The 14,439-nt window shown below is 40.8% G+C and overlaps 1 protein-coding gene across 3 annotated transcripts in view; it reads left to right on the forward strand.

The window, feature by feature from the left end:
- The window catches only part of CLTCL1 (clathrin heavy chain like 1), a 34,158-nt gene that overhangs the window by 10,902 nt on the left and 8,817 nt on the right, over positions 1-14,439 (forward strand). For all 3 annotated transcript variants that reach the window (XR_014226929.1, XM_082293497.1, XM_082293498.1), the window contains exons 3-22: positions 1,780-2,048; positions 2,316-2,477; positions 2,930-3,043; positions 4,246-4,419; positions 4,698-4,895; positions 5,268-5,468; positions 5,582-5,734; positions 6,277-6,399; positions 7,125-7,262; positions 7,455-7,619; positions 7,997-8,177; positions 8,543-8,706; positions 8,862-8,987; positions 9,267-9,409; positions 10,013-10,247; positions 12,049-12,171; positions 12,598-12,743; positions 13,135-13,318; positions 13,500-13,692; positions 14,190-14,347. Coding sequence is in view for 2 of the 3 variants with exons in the window: in XM_082293497.1 (XP_082149623.1) it covers positions 1,780-2,048; positions 2,316-2,477; positions 2,930-3,043; positions 4,246-4,419; positions 4,698-4,895; positions 5,268-5,468; positions 5,582-5,734; positions 6,277-6,399; positions 7,125-7,262; positions 7,455-7,619; positions 7,997-8,177; positions 8,543-8,706; positions 8,862-8,987; positions 9,267-9,409; positions 10,013-10,247; positions 12,049-12,171; positions 12,598-12,743; positions 13,135-13,318; positions 13,500-13,692; positions 14,190-14,347 (3,350 nt within the window). In the remaining variant the exon portion in view is untranslated. The remainder of the gene's footprint in view (positions 1-1,779; positions 2,049-2,315; positions 2,478-2,929; positions 3,044-4,245; positions 4,420-4,697; positions 4,896-5,267; positions 5,469-5,581; positions 5,735-6,276; positions 6,400-7,124; positions 7,263-7,454; positions 7,620-7,996; positions 8,178-8,542; positions 8,707-8,861; positions 8,988-9,266; positions 9,410-10,012; positions 10,248-12,048; positions 12,172-12,597; positions 12,744-13,134; positions 13,319-13,499; positions 13,693-14,189; positions 14,348-14,439) is intronic.

The following is a 14,439-nucleotide window of genomic DNA, read 5'->3' on the forward strand; positions in this document are numbered from 1 at the left end:
AGTTTAATTACAGTTTAGGGTTGTGAAGTTTAAATTTATGTTGCCACACTTAGGAAATTGTAAAGCTGTGGTTTCTGCAGCTCCCAACACTAGGGCTAAACTGCCTAGTGAATCTTGTAGAGCCATTTCCACTGTGACACAGCAGTCAAATTTAGTCTAGAAAAGGGACAACCATGAGCTTTTAGCAGTTTGTCGGCTTCTCCTGTATTCTTAAAACTAGGAAAGACATCCTGCTTCCTCTTTGGGGAGACTGTCCTTAAGAGCAATTTCTGTATGCACACACTGGGATTGTTGTTTAAATGGTGACCAGAGCCCTTCCAGAACTACTTGTCTCCTGGCTGCATGTGAGGCTGCACAGTTTGGGAGTTCAAAATCCGTCCCTTGATAGCACCAGGCCGTTGCTGGATAAATTGTTATCCAGTACAGTAAACGTGCTCTTTCCAGCTATCAGCTTACAGGCCTGGGCTTACTGCATCTGTCTAATACAGTAAGTGCATGTGCAGAGCAAAGTGTTCATTAACAGGCTGCTTTTGGTCCCAGGAAAGGTAACAAGCTCTCCAAGGATGTAGTTGATCAGGTTGACAGTTTTCAATGCAGTTAAGCCAGGCAGCAAATGCTGCATGTGATAGCTCTGAAGTCTTGCGTTATCTCTTGGCACTGCATTAAACTGACATGATCAATTTATGTATAAATTATGCTGTAGAGCAGTTTGAGATACATAGTATCTTGGGATTAGTAACTCTTGAATACGATTTCTCAGGGGCCAGCAGCCTTTATCTATCAGCGAACATCTCCCAGTTTGACAGTCACAAGTGTTACTAACAGGAAATGCTTCTGAAATGGGGTTAGAAATAATGGCATTACAAGCCAATACTCCAGCAGTCTGAGTGGGTGGCTTGTGAACAGAAAAGAATATTCCTGGAGCTGAGTTGTCTGATCTGCAGTAAATTAAAACATCAGTTTGACTTGGTGAAAGGAATAGATTCCCTTATTCTTTATAGTTTTCTTCAGTTAATGTTGGTTTTAAGCCTACTTAGTAGGGTAGGGCTTCTGGTAATTAGAAGGACTACTAAAATCAAGACTAAACTTGCAGTCTAGTTTCCTAAATCATGAAGAAGTAATCTTGACTGGAACTAAAGCTCCAAACCTTCCTATAGTCTTTCTGAACTTTTGACTGTCCTCTTCAGTACAGAAGAGGTATTACTCTTTTTCCTTGTTGTGCAGAGCCCATCTAGTTCAGTATGCAGTTCATCCTACAGAAAAATAAAATGGGAGCTGTGATCTTTGGCTGTCTCAAGCTGTTTTAAGTCTTGTGCTGTTTGACTTAGTCCAGGTCATCTACAGCAGCTATTAAACTGACATGAACTGGAGCCATTCTTTCTATTAATTATGCTGAATGACATCTATTAGACATCTGTAACTTGGCATACCAGTGCTGCCAACCAAACAAGAGTTTACACAAGCTCTGTAGCTTAGACTGTCTTTTTACTACAGCTTATAGTTAATTAAAGTGTCCGTGCTTGTCAGTTGTTGGAATGTCTGTGTGAGTGTCCGTAAGAAGAGATTTTTTTTGGTTTTGGGATGGTACAGGTGTTGGGGGTGGAAAGGGGATTCTGTTAAGAGTCAAGTATTGAAGGAAACTCAGATGTGACAGGACACTAACCCTGTCTGTGACACCACTGGAATAGTGGGTTAAACTGGGTGCTTGTAAATAGGAAAACTGCAGGATGGCCATTGTGGTAATTGATCTGTGATGTTTATTGGATTTTGTCATACTAGCTGGGAAAACACTTCAGATCTTTAACATTGAGATGAAAAGTAAAATGAAAGCCCACACAATGGCAGAGGAAGTGATCTTCTGGAAATGGATATCTGTGAATACAGTTGCCTTGGTGACAGAGACAGCAGTGTACCACTGGAGCATGGAGGGAGAATCACAACCCCAAAAGATGTTTGATAGACATGCTAGTCTTGCAGGCTGCCAAATCATCAATTACAGAACAGATGAACACCAGAAGTGGCTGCTGCTGATAGGAATTTCAGCACAGGTAAGTTCCCTGGAAGCAGCATGTTATGAAGATAATTGGGAGAGTCTTGGCCCCACTTCACTTAATAGCTGCTGTAGTTTAACTTTGGTTTCTGTAAATAAAAAATTCAAAACTATCTTTGGTGTAGGAACAGCCTGACTTTTAGTTCAGTTCGAGTGTTGGAGGAGGGGATGAGAGGCATTTGCTGCTTTTTAGTTTATTTTCCCAAGGGTCTTGCTAAAAACATTTGAAATCTTATCTCTAAAAGCTGACCTTTCTTTTCTTTAGCAAAATCGTGTGGTTGGTGCAATGCAGCTGTACTCGGTTGATAGAAAAGTCTCTCAACCTATAGAAGGCCATGCAGCAGCTTTTGCAGAATTCAAAGTAGAGGGAAATGCCAAACCTTCTACCCTCTTCTGTTTTGCTGTGAGGAGTCCTGCAGGAGGCAAGGTAAAGTTTGCAACTGTGTTCCTATAGTGCCTTAGGTAGGTTGTTTGCATCAAACTGAATGTGGAATTGAGTAGCATTGAATATGCTACAAGTGCTGAGTAGTCCGTGCAGGCCTGAGGTAACACCATGGTAAATGTCTTGGCCTTTCTAGTCTTGTGCTGCAAAATTGATGAATTGACAAGTCTAGCTCAAAACGTCTTGAACGGGTTGTCTTAAATAGGAATAGTCTGCTTTCATGGAAAGCATGGTTGTTTTGGGTTTTTTATTCTTCTTCCAGCTTTAAATTTATCAGGTTCCAGAAAACTTAACATTCTGAATATGTGGAGCACAGCTCCCCAGTCTGTGTTGGCCAAATGTGGCAGATGACTTCAGTAGCATATCTGAGGAAAGGAACTTCTTTCATGTGGCTGTACTTGCAGGCAATCTTGTGACATGAACTCTTTTCTTCCTAGCTGCACATAATCGAAGTAGGTCAGCCAGCTACTGGAAATCAGCCATTTGTTAAGAAAGCTGTTGATGTGTTTTTCCCACCTGAGGCACAAACAGACTTCCCTGTGGCAATGCAGGTAAATGTTTGACCCCTCCAAAGAATGAGCATTGTAACCTGGCAAGAAGCTGACATCTGTTGTAAAGAATGCTTTCTCTAGTGCTTTGCTGTCATTCTTCCTAGTTCTGGGAGGGGTGTTAATAGGTTTGTGGGATGTAGTGTGGACATTAAAACAGTAACTTAAATGTATAGACTGTTACTGTATTTGTCTAGCTGTCAACTTGAGGTTGTATTTTAAAAAATAATAAAACAAACAAAAAGCCCCAATAAAACTCCTATGAAAAAAACCCCAACCCCAAACCAATGAAACAGATCCCAAAAAAACCCCTTGACAGTGTCTTCAGGGAGAACGTATCCAACATCACTTTGGCTATTCAGCTTCCTACTAATGTTCCAAGTTCCAGATAAGAATATTAGCATACCTCCTGTAGTAGCAGCCCAGAAAAGGCAATTTGGGACATTAGTGGGAGGTTCTTTAGGAAGGAACATAGCTGGTTGCTATCACAGATGAAATTTCACTTAGCATGTCTGCAGGACTAGAAATTGTGTCATAAAAGCAGACTATCTCAGAGCATAAAACTGCTGACAAGTCTAGTGGACCAGCTTCATAAATAGACCAAGAGATGCCTTAAACTAAGGTGTGTGCATGACAGGATTCATGTGGCTCCATACTACAGCTTAAGGCTTAATTAACAAAACATCCAAAGACTTGTTCCAAGCAGAGAGTACTTTCCTTGTCTGAAGACCATTTTGGCTCAAAAACCTCCCCAGTTTCAGTGACTTGGCAGATAAACTGGAGTACTCAGTAAGATGAGCTTAGATTCTGCTGGTATTTTGGGTAGGCTTTGTTGGAAGAGAATGGGATTATCTCATTAGTATTTCTGAACAGAAACTGGTACTGACATATCTAGACTAGAATGCTAATTATGCCCAAACTTTTTTCCTCAGCTTAGCTTATTAGGATGAGGAGTATGTCCTTTGCTGCAGCTGAATTTTAATTTCCCTTCAACCTCTCTGTTCACTGCAGCTATGCCTGCAAATGGCCAGCAAAGCTGTTCATTGCTTTTGAGTCTGAAAGGAAGAAGCCCGAAGCTGTATTTGTTCTTAGTGTCAGTACAAAGGCATGTCACCGCAGTACTTTCTTGTGACTAGGCTAAAGGCAGCTGTCGTAAGTGTTACAGTCTTACTAGTTTTGACTAATAAAAACCTGTCTTTTGGCAGATTGGAATTAAGCATGGTGTTATTTATCTGATCACGAAGTATGGATATATCCACATGTATGACTTAGAGTCTGGAGTGTGCATCTACATGAACCGTATTAGTGCTGATACTATCTTTGTCACAGCTCCCCATGAACCTACCTCAGGCATCATTGGCGTGAACAAAAAAGGACAGGTAACAAATCCACCATTCTGTTTCTGAGCCTTCTAAAGTTCAGATGAAATGTAACAAATGTAATGAGTGACTTGATGCAACAAATGTCATGGAAGAGAGCGAGTGACTATTCGATTAATCAGTTTTTAATCTCTCCTAGTACAGAACTACTTGGAGAGGAACTTGTTTTTTTAATAATCTACTCCTTCACTGATGGGCTGCATAGCCATTTTGTTGTTGTATTTCACAGTAGTTGTGGAAAGGACAGTACTCCTCAATATGCCTCTTGTCCTTTCCAGGTGCTTTCTGTATGTGTTGAGGAAGACAACATAGTGAACTATGCTACAAATGTTCTCCAGAATCCTGACTTGGGTCTGCGAATGGCTATACGTAGCAACCTAGCTGGGGCAGAGGAATTATTTGCCCGGAAGTTTAACACACTGTTTGCTCAAGGAAACTATGCAGATGCTGCTAAAGTAGCTGCATCTGCACCAAAGGTAAATAACTCCAAAGGTAAAGCTAAGAAATCATGGAAATTTACCTCAGCTTAGTGGATTGCTTAGCTCACTTGCATTTTAGAACTTGATATTCAAAACATAAATGCAGTGTTAGTTTTCTGCAGTCTGGTAGTGGTTCTGACTAATACATTCCTGAGTATCCCATAAAGGAGCATCTGCTATTTATTTCTAACCAGACTGGACTTTCTGTGGCCACTGACTTCTTGCTAGAAAGTCATTGGTTTGATGGTCTCTATCCTGAAGGTTTAACAATAGATACTTCAGTTTATAGCTGAAAACCTGCTTTTTTAGCTAATGCTATTTGGTCTTCAGTAATTAAACACTGCTTCTCTCTATCTTGTGCCTGTTCAGGGAATTCTACGTACCAGTGATACAATTAGGAAATTCCAGAGTGTACCAGCGCAGCCTGGGCAGGCCTCTCCCCTGCTCCAGTACTTTGGAATATTGCTTGATCAGGGACAGCTGAACAAGTTTGAATCTCTGGAGCTCTGTCGCCCCGTCTTGCAGCAGGGCCGCAAACAGCTTCTGGAAAAGTGGCTGAAGGAAGACAAGGTAGGCTCCATCATAACTTTTGTTACCTTGTAACAGTTGAGTGTGTACAATACTTTTGTTGATGCTACCTCTCTGAATTCTTCTGCTTGACAAACTACCGCTTCTGACTTCAGCTGGAGTGCTCAGAGGAGCTGGGAGACTTGGTGAAGACGGCTGACCCAACCCTTGCACTCAGCGTCTACCTTCGAGCTAATGTGCCAAACAAAGTGATTCAGTGCTTTGCTGAAACTGGTCAATTCCAGAAAATAGTGCTGTATGCTAAGAAGGTAAATAGTTTATCACGAACTGCAGGCTCTGACATACATTTAACATGTACATTGTGCAAATCATAGTGTATTACTACGGGCTAAACAGACCACAAAAAATAAACTTCAAAATACCCAGAATTTTATGAAGTATCAAATTAATGGACTGGTTTAATCTTATTTTACAGAATAAAGATAAGATTCTTCCTGAATTCCTCAGATGTTGTTTTGTAATCCATAAAAAAAAGAAAGAAAAATTGTCTAACATCCACTTTTAAGTTTAGGATTTGATAAGTAGTGCTTTAGGACTGTTGAAAAATTTGTTCCAGGCAGTTTTCTTACCTAGCCAGAGAATTGCCCTGGCACAAGATCAGTTACTAAGTAGGTGAATACTGAATTTCTGTGTCAACAGACAAGAAATGCTTTTGTCTGAGAATTCCTGGCAGATGGGGGGTGGGCATGGCAAGCTCACAGCAGTTTGTAGTCCCTATGCTAAAGAATCTGAAGGCTTAACAGAAGTGTGAAGCTTCCTAGATATGCATGACTGTTTCTGAAATCTCTAGGTTGGCTATACCCCAGACTGGATCTTTCTCCTGAGAAGTGTGATGAGAGTCAGTCCAGAACAAGGCCTGCAGTTCTCTCAGATGCTGGTACAGGATGAGGAGCCATTGGCTAACATTAACCAGGTGATGCCTACAACAAGAGTGCTGGTCTCTTTCTAGACAGAGGTAATAGCGTAGTACCATTCTGGGGACTGGTAAGGCTGGTTCAGATCTCTTGTCATTTCAATTAGAGAAGTGACTAAATAGTCAAGTTTGGTTATCATTGAGCCTTTAGAGGCAAGTGTGTTTTCAAATTCTTGTGGAAGCTTTCTGGTTTATTGATAGTAAACCTGCCACAATCTTACTCTAAGCGATAGTGTTGCTGTCCTACTGTTGGCTTTAATGGAGCATACATGTCCCCATGCAGAGAATATACAGGAATATGAACAAATAAACCTAAGTTCAGTTCTGGCTGCCACTGGCCATTTCTTGTTAAATGGACAGAGAAATAAGGGAACATTTTGCATTATTGAATAACTGAAGCTACTTAGAAGACAAGCCAAGGCTTCTTCCAGCAACTATCCCAAGAAGAAAGAAGGGATGAACTTTGCGTGCGGTGGTAGAACTAAGTAAGAGTGGGTGGCTAAGTCTGGCATAATAGCTCAGAGTAATGCATTTCCTCCATTCTAGCGAAAAAGGAAACATGTGAAACTTGTCTCTCTATTACCATAGTAGTAATAGTATGAAAACAGGGAATGCAGCATGCTAGGTGCTGTGATAGTCTGTCTAGCCAGGCCTTTTGTATACACAGAAAAATGTACATGTGTCCGTATAGATGCCCTCTTCTCTAACTTGACCAATCTCAACAGATTGTGGATGTATTCATGGAGCACAGTCTTCTGCAGCAGTGCACGTCCTTTTTGTTGGATGCCCTGAAAAACAACCGCCCTGCAGAGGGCCACCTTCAGACCCGTCTCTTGGAAATGAATTTGATTCATGCCCCGCAGGTACGACCCAGTTCCTCCGAAAAGGGAGAGACAGTACTAGACTTGCACAAGAATAGGATGTCTGATACTGTTATATTTAAGTCGTTTAGTAACATGAAAGACTACTAAGTCACTGGTGCAACTTCTCAACAACTTGTAGGCTAAGCTGCTGTGATTCTTTTGACAGTCTGAATATGAAATGTAATCTCCTAGGTTGCAGATGCCATTCTCGGAAACCAAATGTTTACACACTATGATCGTGCTCATGTTGCCCAGCTGTGTGAAAAGGCAGGCTTGCTCCAGCGAGCTTTGGAACACTACACAGATCTCTATGATATTAAACGTGCAGTTGTTCATACTCACCTCTTGAATCCTGAGGTAAGTGTTATACAGAGTAAGAAAGTTATGTGAACAGTCTTTAGCACTTCTGCAGCTGCTGTAAGATGGGTTGTAAGTACCGAATTAGCACAGGTAGCTGTGATTCAAGAACATTTGTCCAGTTAACAATTAAACTGTAATTTGTGCTTTCAGTGGCTTAAATCTGACCTCAGTTTCCCAGGTGGGCATTTCAAATATTATTTCCAAACTGCACTTTTGTAGTTGTAAATACAGTGAGTGTGTCTTTTTATGTCTTCAGTCTTAGCGCATGGAAAACTTCTCTCCAGTAGCCGGGGTGGAAACTGTCTAGTTGGCACATCTTAGAAATCAGTCAAATCCTGTATGAGTTACTGAGTAAAATTTCTGTCTCTTTGCAGTGGCTTGTGAACTTCTTTGGCTCTCTCTCAGTTGAAGACTCTGTGGAGTGTTTGCGTGCCATGCTATCAGCCAACATTAGGCAAAACCTACAGCTCTGTGTGCAAGTTGCTTCTAAATACCATGAACAGCTTGGCACCCAGTCTCTTGTGGAGCTTTTTGAATCTTTCAAAAGCTATGAAGGTACAGTATTAGGGGGAAGCAGCTTACTTGGAAGCACTGACTGATTGAAGCTGATAGTTAGGATTGTGGCTTTTATGGGAGAGGTACTTGTCACATGGCTGGATCTTAGGGTACGTTTATCAAAGTGAGCTCATCACAGTGAGATCTAGGGGTAGTTTTGTAGTAGATAGTTTCTTAACTCTCTTAAGTAAAGATCAGAAAGAAAGATGAAACCTGAAAGAAGGGAAAAGAATCCTTTTGATATTCCCTGCAGTTGACTGGAAGCTACTCTCTCAGCAAGGCTGAACTAAGTCACAAACTGAAGCCCATACAGCCTTCACTTGCTTCACTTCTAACAATGTTAAAACACATGTGACTCTTTCCAGGACTGTTCTATTTCTTGGGTTCCATTGTAAACTTTAGCCAGGATCCAGATGTTCACTTCAAGTACATCCAGGCAGCTTGCAAGACTGGTCAGATAAAGGAAGTGGAAAGAATCTGCCGTGAAAGTAACTGCTATAACCCAGAACGAGTGAAGAATTTTCTGAAGGTAAATACTCTGCCATGGGTGATTGAAGGGTCTTCTGTATAGTTTGCTTAGTAGCAGAACTACAGCTTTCTAATGGAGGGAAATACCAAGAGGGTTTAGTTGGCATGGCTGTGAATTATCTTTTGTCACTTTTTTCTCTTTCACACAAAATACAGGAGGCAAAGCTTACAGATCAGCTTCCTCTGATCATTGTCTGTGATCGGTTTGACTTTGTTCATGACCTGGTGCTCTATTTATATCGCAATAACCTGCAGAAGTACATCGAGATCTATGTACAGAAGGTAAGGACTTGCTCTTTACTTCATTTTAAGTAACTTAGTTAGTAGATTACAGCATAATCTGCTGTCTTTTTTTTGCTCTCTCTCCCAGTGCAAAGGCTCTTAAATAAGCCTTTTGTCTATCACAAAAACATTATTCCTGGAATGTATATACAAATGTTAGTTACTCAAAGTTCTCTGCTCTGAAGCATAATTGAAATTGTTATCTTGAACTTCCCCATGTGGAAGACTAGGGGTGCATTATTAGAAATGCTAATAACTAATGATGGTGGCTTATTCTAGGTGAATCCTAGCCGTATACCAGCAGTGGTTGGAGGGCTTCTTGATGTAGATTGTTCTGAAGATGTCATCAAAAACTTGATCATGGTGGTGAGAGGGCAGTTCTCCACAGATGAGCTGGTGGCTGAAGTGGAAAAAAGAAATCGGTAATGAAAATGCATCTGTAGGCACCAGTGTTTGGGTTCCCTGACCCTGCTATACACAAATTGAATTGGATGCAATTTTGTTAAATGATACAGTACTAATATTGTTTTGTCTTTCTTTATAGAAAAGCAGTTCAAATTTGCTAGTCAGTCTTTTGATTGTTTGGGTCACGTAGGAATGCCTGACAGCACTGCATGATGTATAACATGGCTTTTGAACACTCCTGTACATCCAGCCATGGGATGTGCCTTTGGAGTAAATTTGGATCAAACTGTCTTGACAGTCTAGCTGTAGGCACACAGCAGCTTCTGTCATCAGTTTCTAGCTACCTGTGAAATGAACAAATGGCTTTAAGCGTGAACTGCCAGCTAATACAACAGGAGTTGAGAAACTGTAAAACTAGGGGTATCTGTAACCTTCCCTGATGTTAAACTGCAGATCTGGCCTCCACTCATTTAAGACTCATTAAAAAATAATTGGCTGGTCTGTGTTTCCTTTTAAGTTTGACCAGCAGACTTGCTTGAAGGGAAGGCCAGGTACTGAGTGGTAGCTGTCAAATGTACCTTAGTCTGACTTATAAACCTAAAATGTTTGCTTCTTCAAAGGCTTAAGTTGCTGTTGCCATGGCTTGAATCAAGGATTCATGAAGGCTGTGAAGAACCCGCGACTCATAATGCTTTGGCCAAAATCTACATTGACAGTAATAATAATCCAGAGCGCTTCCTTCGTGAGAATCCTTACTATGACAGCCGTGTAGTTGGCAAATATTGTGAAAAGAGGGACCCTCATCTGGCCTGCGTTGCTTATGAGAGGGGGCAGTGTGATCTGGAACTCATAAAGGTTAGCAAAATGCATTTATAAACATGCTTAAAAGAGCTACTTGCTGCCTGAAGTGGAAGCCTGTCTGGCTATTAGTCTAACACTTGCAGAATCCTGTCTTGCAGTCTCACTCAAGAGTTTGAGGCAGGTGAGATTCTTCTATATAGAGGCAATAATTTTTATGCTGATGAGAAGAACTTACGCTGTATTTCCAAACTGAAATTGTATAACTGCAACTTTGAAGTACCATCCATGTCTTTCATCCACTGATTCTGCTTCAAATTAATTTATTTGGCCCAGGTAATGAATATGCCTAGCATTAAAACGTCATTAATATGATTTTTTTTTTGAGCCTTGAAGGCTCAACAGAAGGAGCAGGCTGTCATCTAGCCTGATTCTACAGCAAAAGAAAAGTTTCCCTGAAACTAAAACAGGGCTTGTAATTTTCCTTTCTTGTGATTGACCCATAGAGTTGCTCCAATACTTAATGAGAAATGATGAAAATAAATGTTGACAGTCTAACTACAAGGACTTAACTCCTACAGCATTCCTCTCCTATCTTTAACCTTGTTGTTCTTAGAACATCCCTCAGAATTTCAAGGGCAAGTGAAATTCTCAGGGTTCTCAGACACTTTCTAGTCTCAATGAGAACACCAGAGCTTAATGCCAGATTAAGACAGTAGTGTGTGTGGCTGCTGAGAAAAACATTCTCCTCCTACCTGCACTTCCATACTGGTATATGCAGAGAATGTCAGCTGGGAGCATTAGAATGGTAGTATAATCCAGGCTTGCTACTGAAAGTGGATGACTTTCCAGCCTGAGGCTGTTAATTCTGAAGTAATTGTTCCACTGTAGCTGTTAAAAAAGAGCTGGCTACATTTGTCTTCTTTATTTCAGGATATGAGGTGGCTTTGAGTTGTTGTTTGCTAGGAGACTGCTAGGATAAACTGTACCATTCTGGTTAACCATAAAAGCCTGTCTGTACCGGTTTCTTCCCTGAACTGATGTTCTGAGAAGGTGTTTCTGGTTATGGAGAAAAGATCATCTTCCTATAAGAATTATTTTTGAGACATTGTTGTCTTCTAGAAGAAGTGTCAATTCCTGCAAATGATAAATGTAAAGCATAAAGCAAATTTGTGCCAGTACTGATTTGTTTACAGCACAGTAATTGAGATTCTACAGGCTTATTTGTATACTAGCAATGTGAGCTGTTGGTATAAGATGACTTAGGCCTTCAGGTTTCTAGTCTTCTAGCTGGAAATTGAAGCTCATGGTACTAATAGGATCATTACTTGTAACTCTTCCATGCTGCACTTCTATAAGGAATTTCACATTTATTCTGTACCCTTAGCACCTTAACAAGAGAATCCAAGCCACTTGCTATTCTGAACGCTTGTAAACACGTGTAAAGCTAACAGACACCAGATACATAACCTACTTCTACCTTTAAACACCTGCACCGTTCCTCAGTTCACTGCTTAACACTGCCCAGGCAAGTGGCTCCCCTTTCTAGATTTAAAACTTAAGTTCTTCAGGCTTCTGCAGGTCTTCACTTCAAACAGAAGCAAATAGTTACTGTGAAGCCACTGTCAAAATATTTGTGTGTTGGGCAAAACCAAGAGAAGCTATAGAAATTCTGCTGGAGACCTTCTTCATAAGCCTTCCAGATCAGAGGTTGGGTAAGAACTTGTCTGTGGCATTTAGCATTGCTCAGAAATTAGTTCTGGTCGGTCTTCTAGACTGTCTGGTTTATAGCTAGCTAAACCTGTCTTGTGGTACTGACCCTTAACAATAATGCAAATAATTGTAACTTCTCTTTCAGGTGTGCAATGAGAACTCCCTGTTTAAGAGTGAGGCTCGCTATCTGGTGCGCAGGAAGGACCCTGAGCTCTGGGCAAATGTATTGGAAGAAAACAACCCATTCAGGCGGCAGCTTATTGACCAGGTACAGCAAAAAGGCTAAACTCCGTTATGTGGAGACCTCGGGATGTCTCAGAAACATGGAGCATTAAAGTAGCACTCTTCCCCCACAAAGTCCCTTAAGGCCCACTCTCAACCATTTATAAGAGTTTATAAGAGTTGGAGTGGCAGGTATTAATTCTGACCTTCATGGTCAGAAGATTTAGCTACCAGTAGAATATTTTTTCTGTCCTGGAGAATGACCTTCCTCCAGTGAATTTATTTCCCATACAGTCGTAAGATGTGACTTTACTTCTATATTAGATACAGCTAATAGCTGTTTCTTGCTGTCTTTTATCAAAATACTTTCAAAGTTCTGAAGCTTTAATTTGTAGTTCACTGGACAAATAACTTGACAAATTGACAAGTATTTAATTTGGGGAAAACAATAGTTTCCTGCCTTTGAATCTAGGTTGTCCAAACAGCTTTATCAGAAACACAGGATCCAGAGGAAGTTTCCGTAACTGTGAAAGCTTTCATGACTGCTGATCTGCCAAATGAACTGATTGAGTTATTGGAAAAAATTGTCTTGGATAATTCTGTATTCAGTGAACACAGGTAAGAGGAGAGCTTTGTCCTAAAGTTTAGCCTATTCAGTGCCTTTGTTTAAGTTGTGAATGATCCAGGTTGTTATGGGTCTCTCAGTTGCAAGACCTAAGCACTCTTCAGTGTTTATGATCAGGTGAAAAGCTAGAATTTAGAGTGCTTTGTGCTTGAAGAACAGAGCTAGTTCACACTATGCAATTTGCAGTGATGTGTTGAGAACAGAGAACACTAATATTGGTAAGCAATTTCTTTTTGAAGGCAAATGTCAGTGATTCTCTATCTGGGGACGAAAGGTTGTTGCTAGTGACAATAAGTGGGTTTGTTTTTTCACATGTACAGTCCATGTCACTTAAGCAGGTGTTGCTGTGCACTGCTTATAGCCTATGCCTTCTGTTAACCAAAGGAATCTCCAGAATCTGCTGATCCTGACTGCCATTAAGGCTGACCGCACCCGAGTGATGGAATACATCAATCGGCTGGATAACTATGATGCCCCAGATATTGCAAACATTGCCATCAGTAATGAGCTATATGAGGAAGCCTTTGCTATATTCAGAAAATTTGATGTCAATACTTCAGCAATTCAGGTGAGGTGTGGTTCCTGCATGATAATATAGAATGCTTCCCTGGACAGAAATGGCTGTTCTAAGAGCAGTTAGCTTCATATTGCTTACACAGAGCAGTGTATGCACTTGAAGAAAGAGTTCTGTTAGAAAGGACAGTGTTATAGAACTTTGATTTTTAACTTGCAACTTCAATTTCAAACAGGTGCTGATTGAGCACATTGGCAACTTAGACCGTGCTTATGAATTTGCAGAGAGATGTAATGAACCAGCAGTGTGGAGCCAGCTGGCTAGAGCACAGCTCCAGAAGGATTTGGTGAAGGAAGCCATTGACTCCTATATAAAGGCAGATGATCCATCTGCCTACATGGAAGTTGTTCAGGCAGCTAATAGAAATGGTAAGGCAAAGCATCTTTAGCTTCAGATTGCTTGGATATGAGCTAGTTTATTGCATTTATATTGAGCAGCAGGGACTATTGAGATTTATGAATTCTGTTTCAGAGGAAATGGGAACAGTCAGTACATGGAATTGATGAGTCAATGTTAAGTGAGATTCCTGTCAACAAGGTTGTCTGTCTTGCTACACCAAACATAGATGTCTCTGTGGGAGATAATTTGTACTGTTATCTAAAATATCACTAAGTATAACGTATTTATTTAGCTGTGTGTGGCAGAATTGCTTGCCAGTTGGATTGCAGAACAGTAGCAAGAAGTCCAGTCTTACCTGAAGGTGACTTGGTGTTGACAGGGAATTCCATAACTCAAGTGCAAATGGCTTACTGTCATGGTAGAGGAGAGCCTTGAGCCTGCTAGTGAAAACTGTCCCTAAGGTGGGCAAGGTAAACAATACAGGATGACTAAACACTGGACCTTAACTATCTCTGCTCTCTTCCAGATAACTGGGAGGACCTAGTCAAGTTCTTACAGATGGCCAGGAAGAAGGCTAGAGAGTCTTATGTAGAGACAGAACTTATTTTTGCTTTGGCAAAAACTAATCGTCTGTCAGAACTGGAAGAGTTTATTAGTGGCCCCAATAATGCCCATATACAGCAGGTATGTCTTGATCCACAGTTCCCAGGTGTGACTTGCTGCTTAGCTGACCCCTCATTCTTGCTGGTACCCTTGTTTACCTTGGACTCCTAATT

Source organism: Coloeus monedula (assembly GCF_965178545.1).
Source record: "Coloeus monedula genome assembly, chromosome: 18".
In the NCBI taxonomy this organism is placed as follows: Eukaryota; Metazoa; Chordata; class Aves; order Passeriformes; family Corvidae; genus Coloeus; species Coloeus monedula.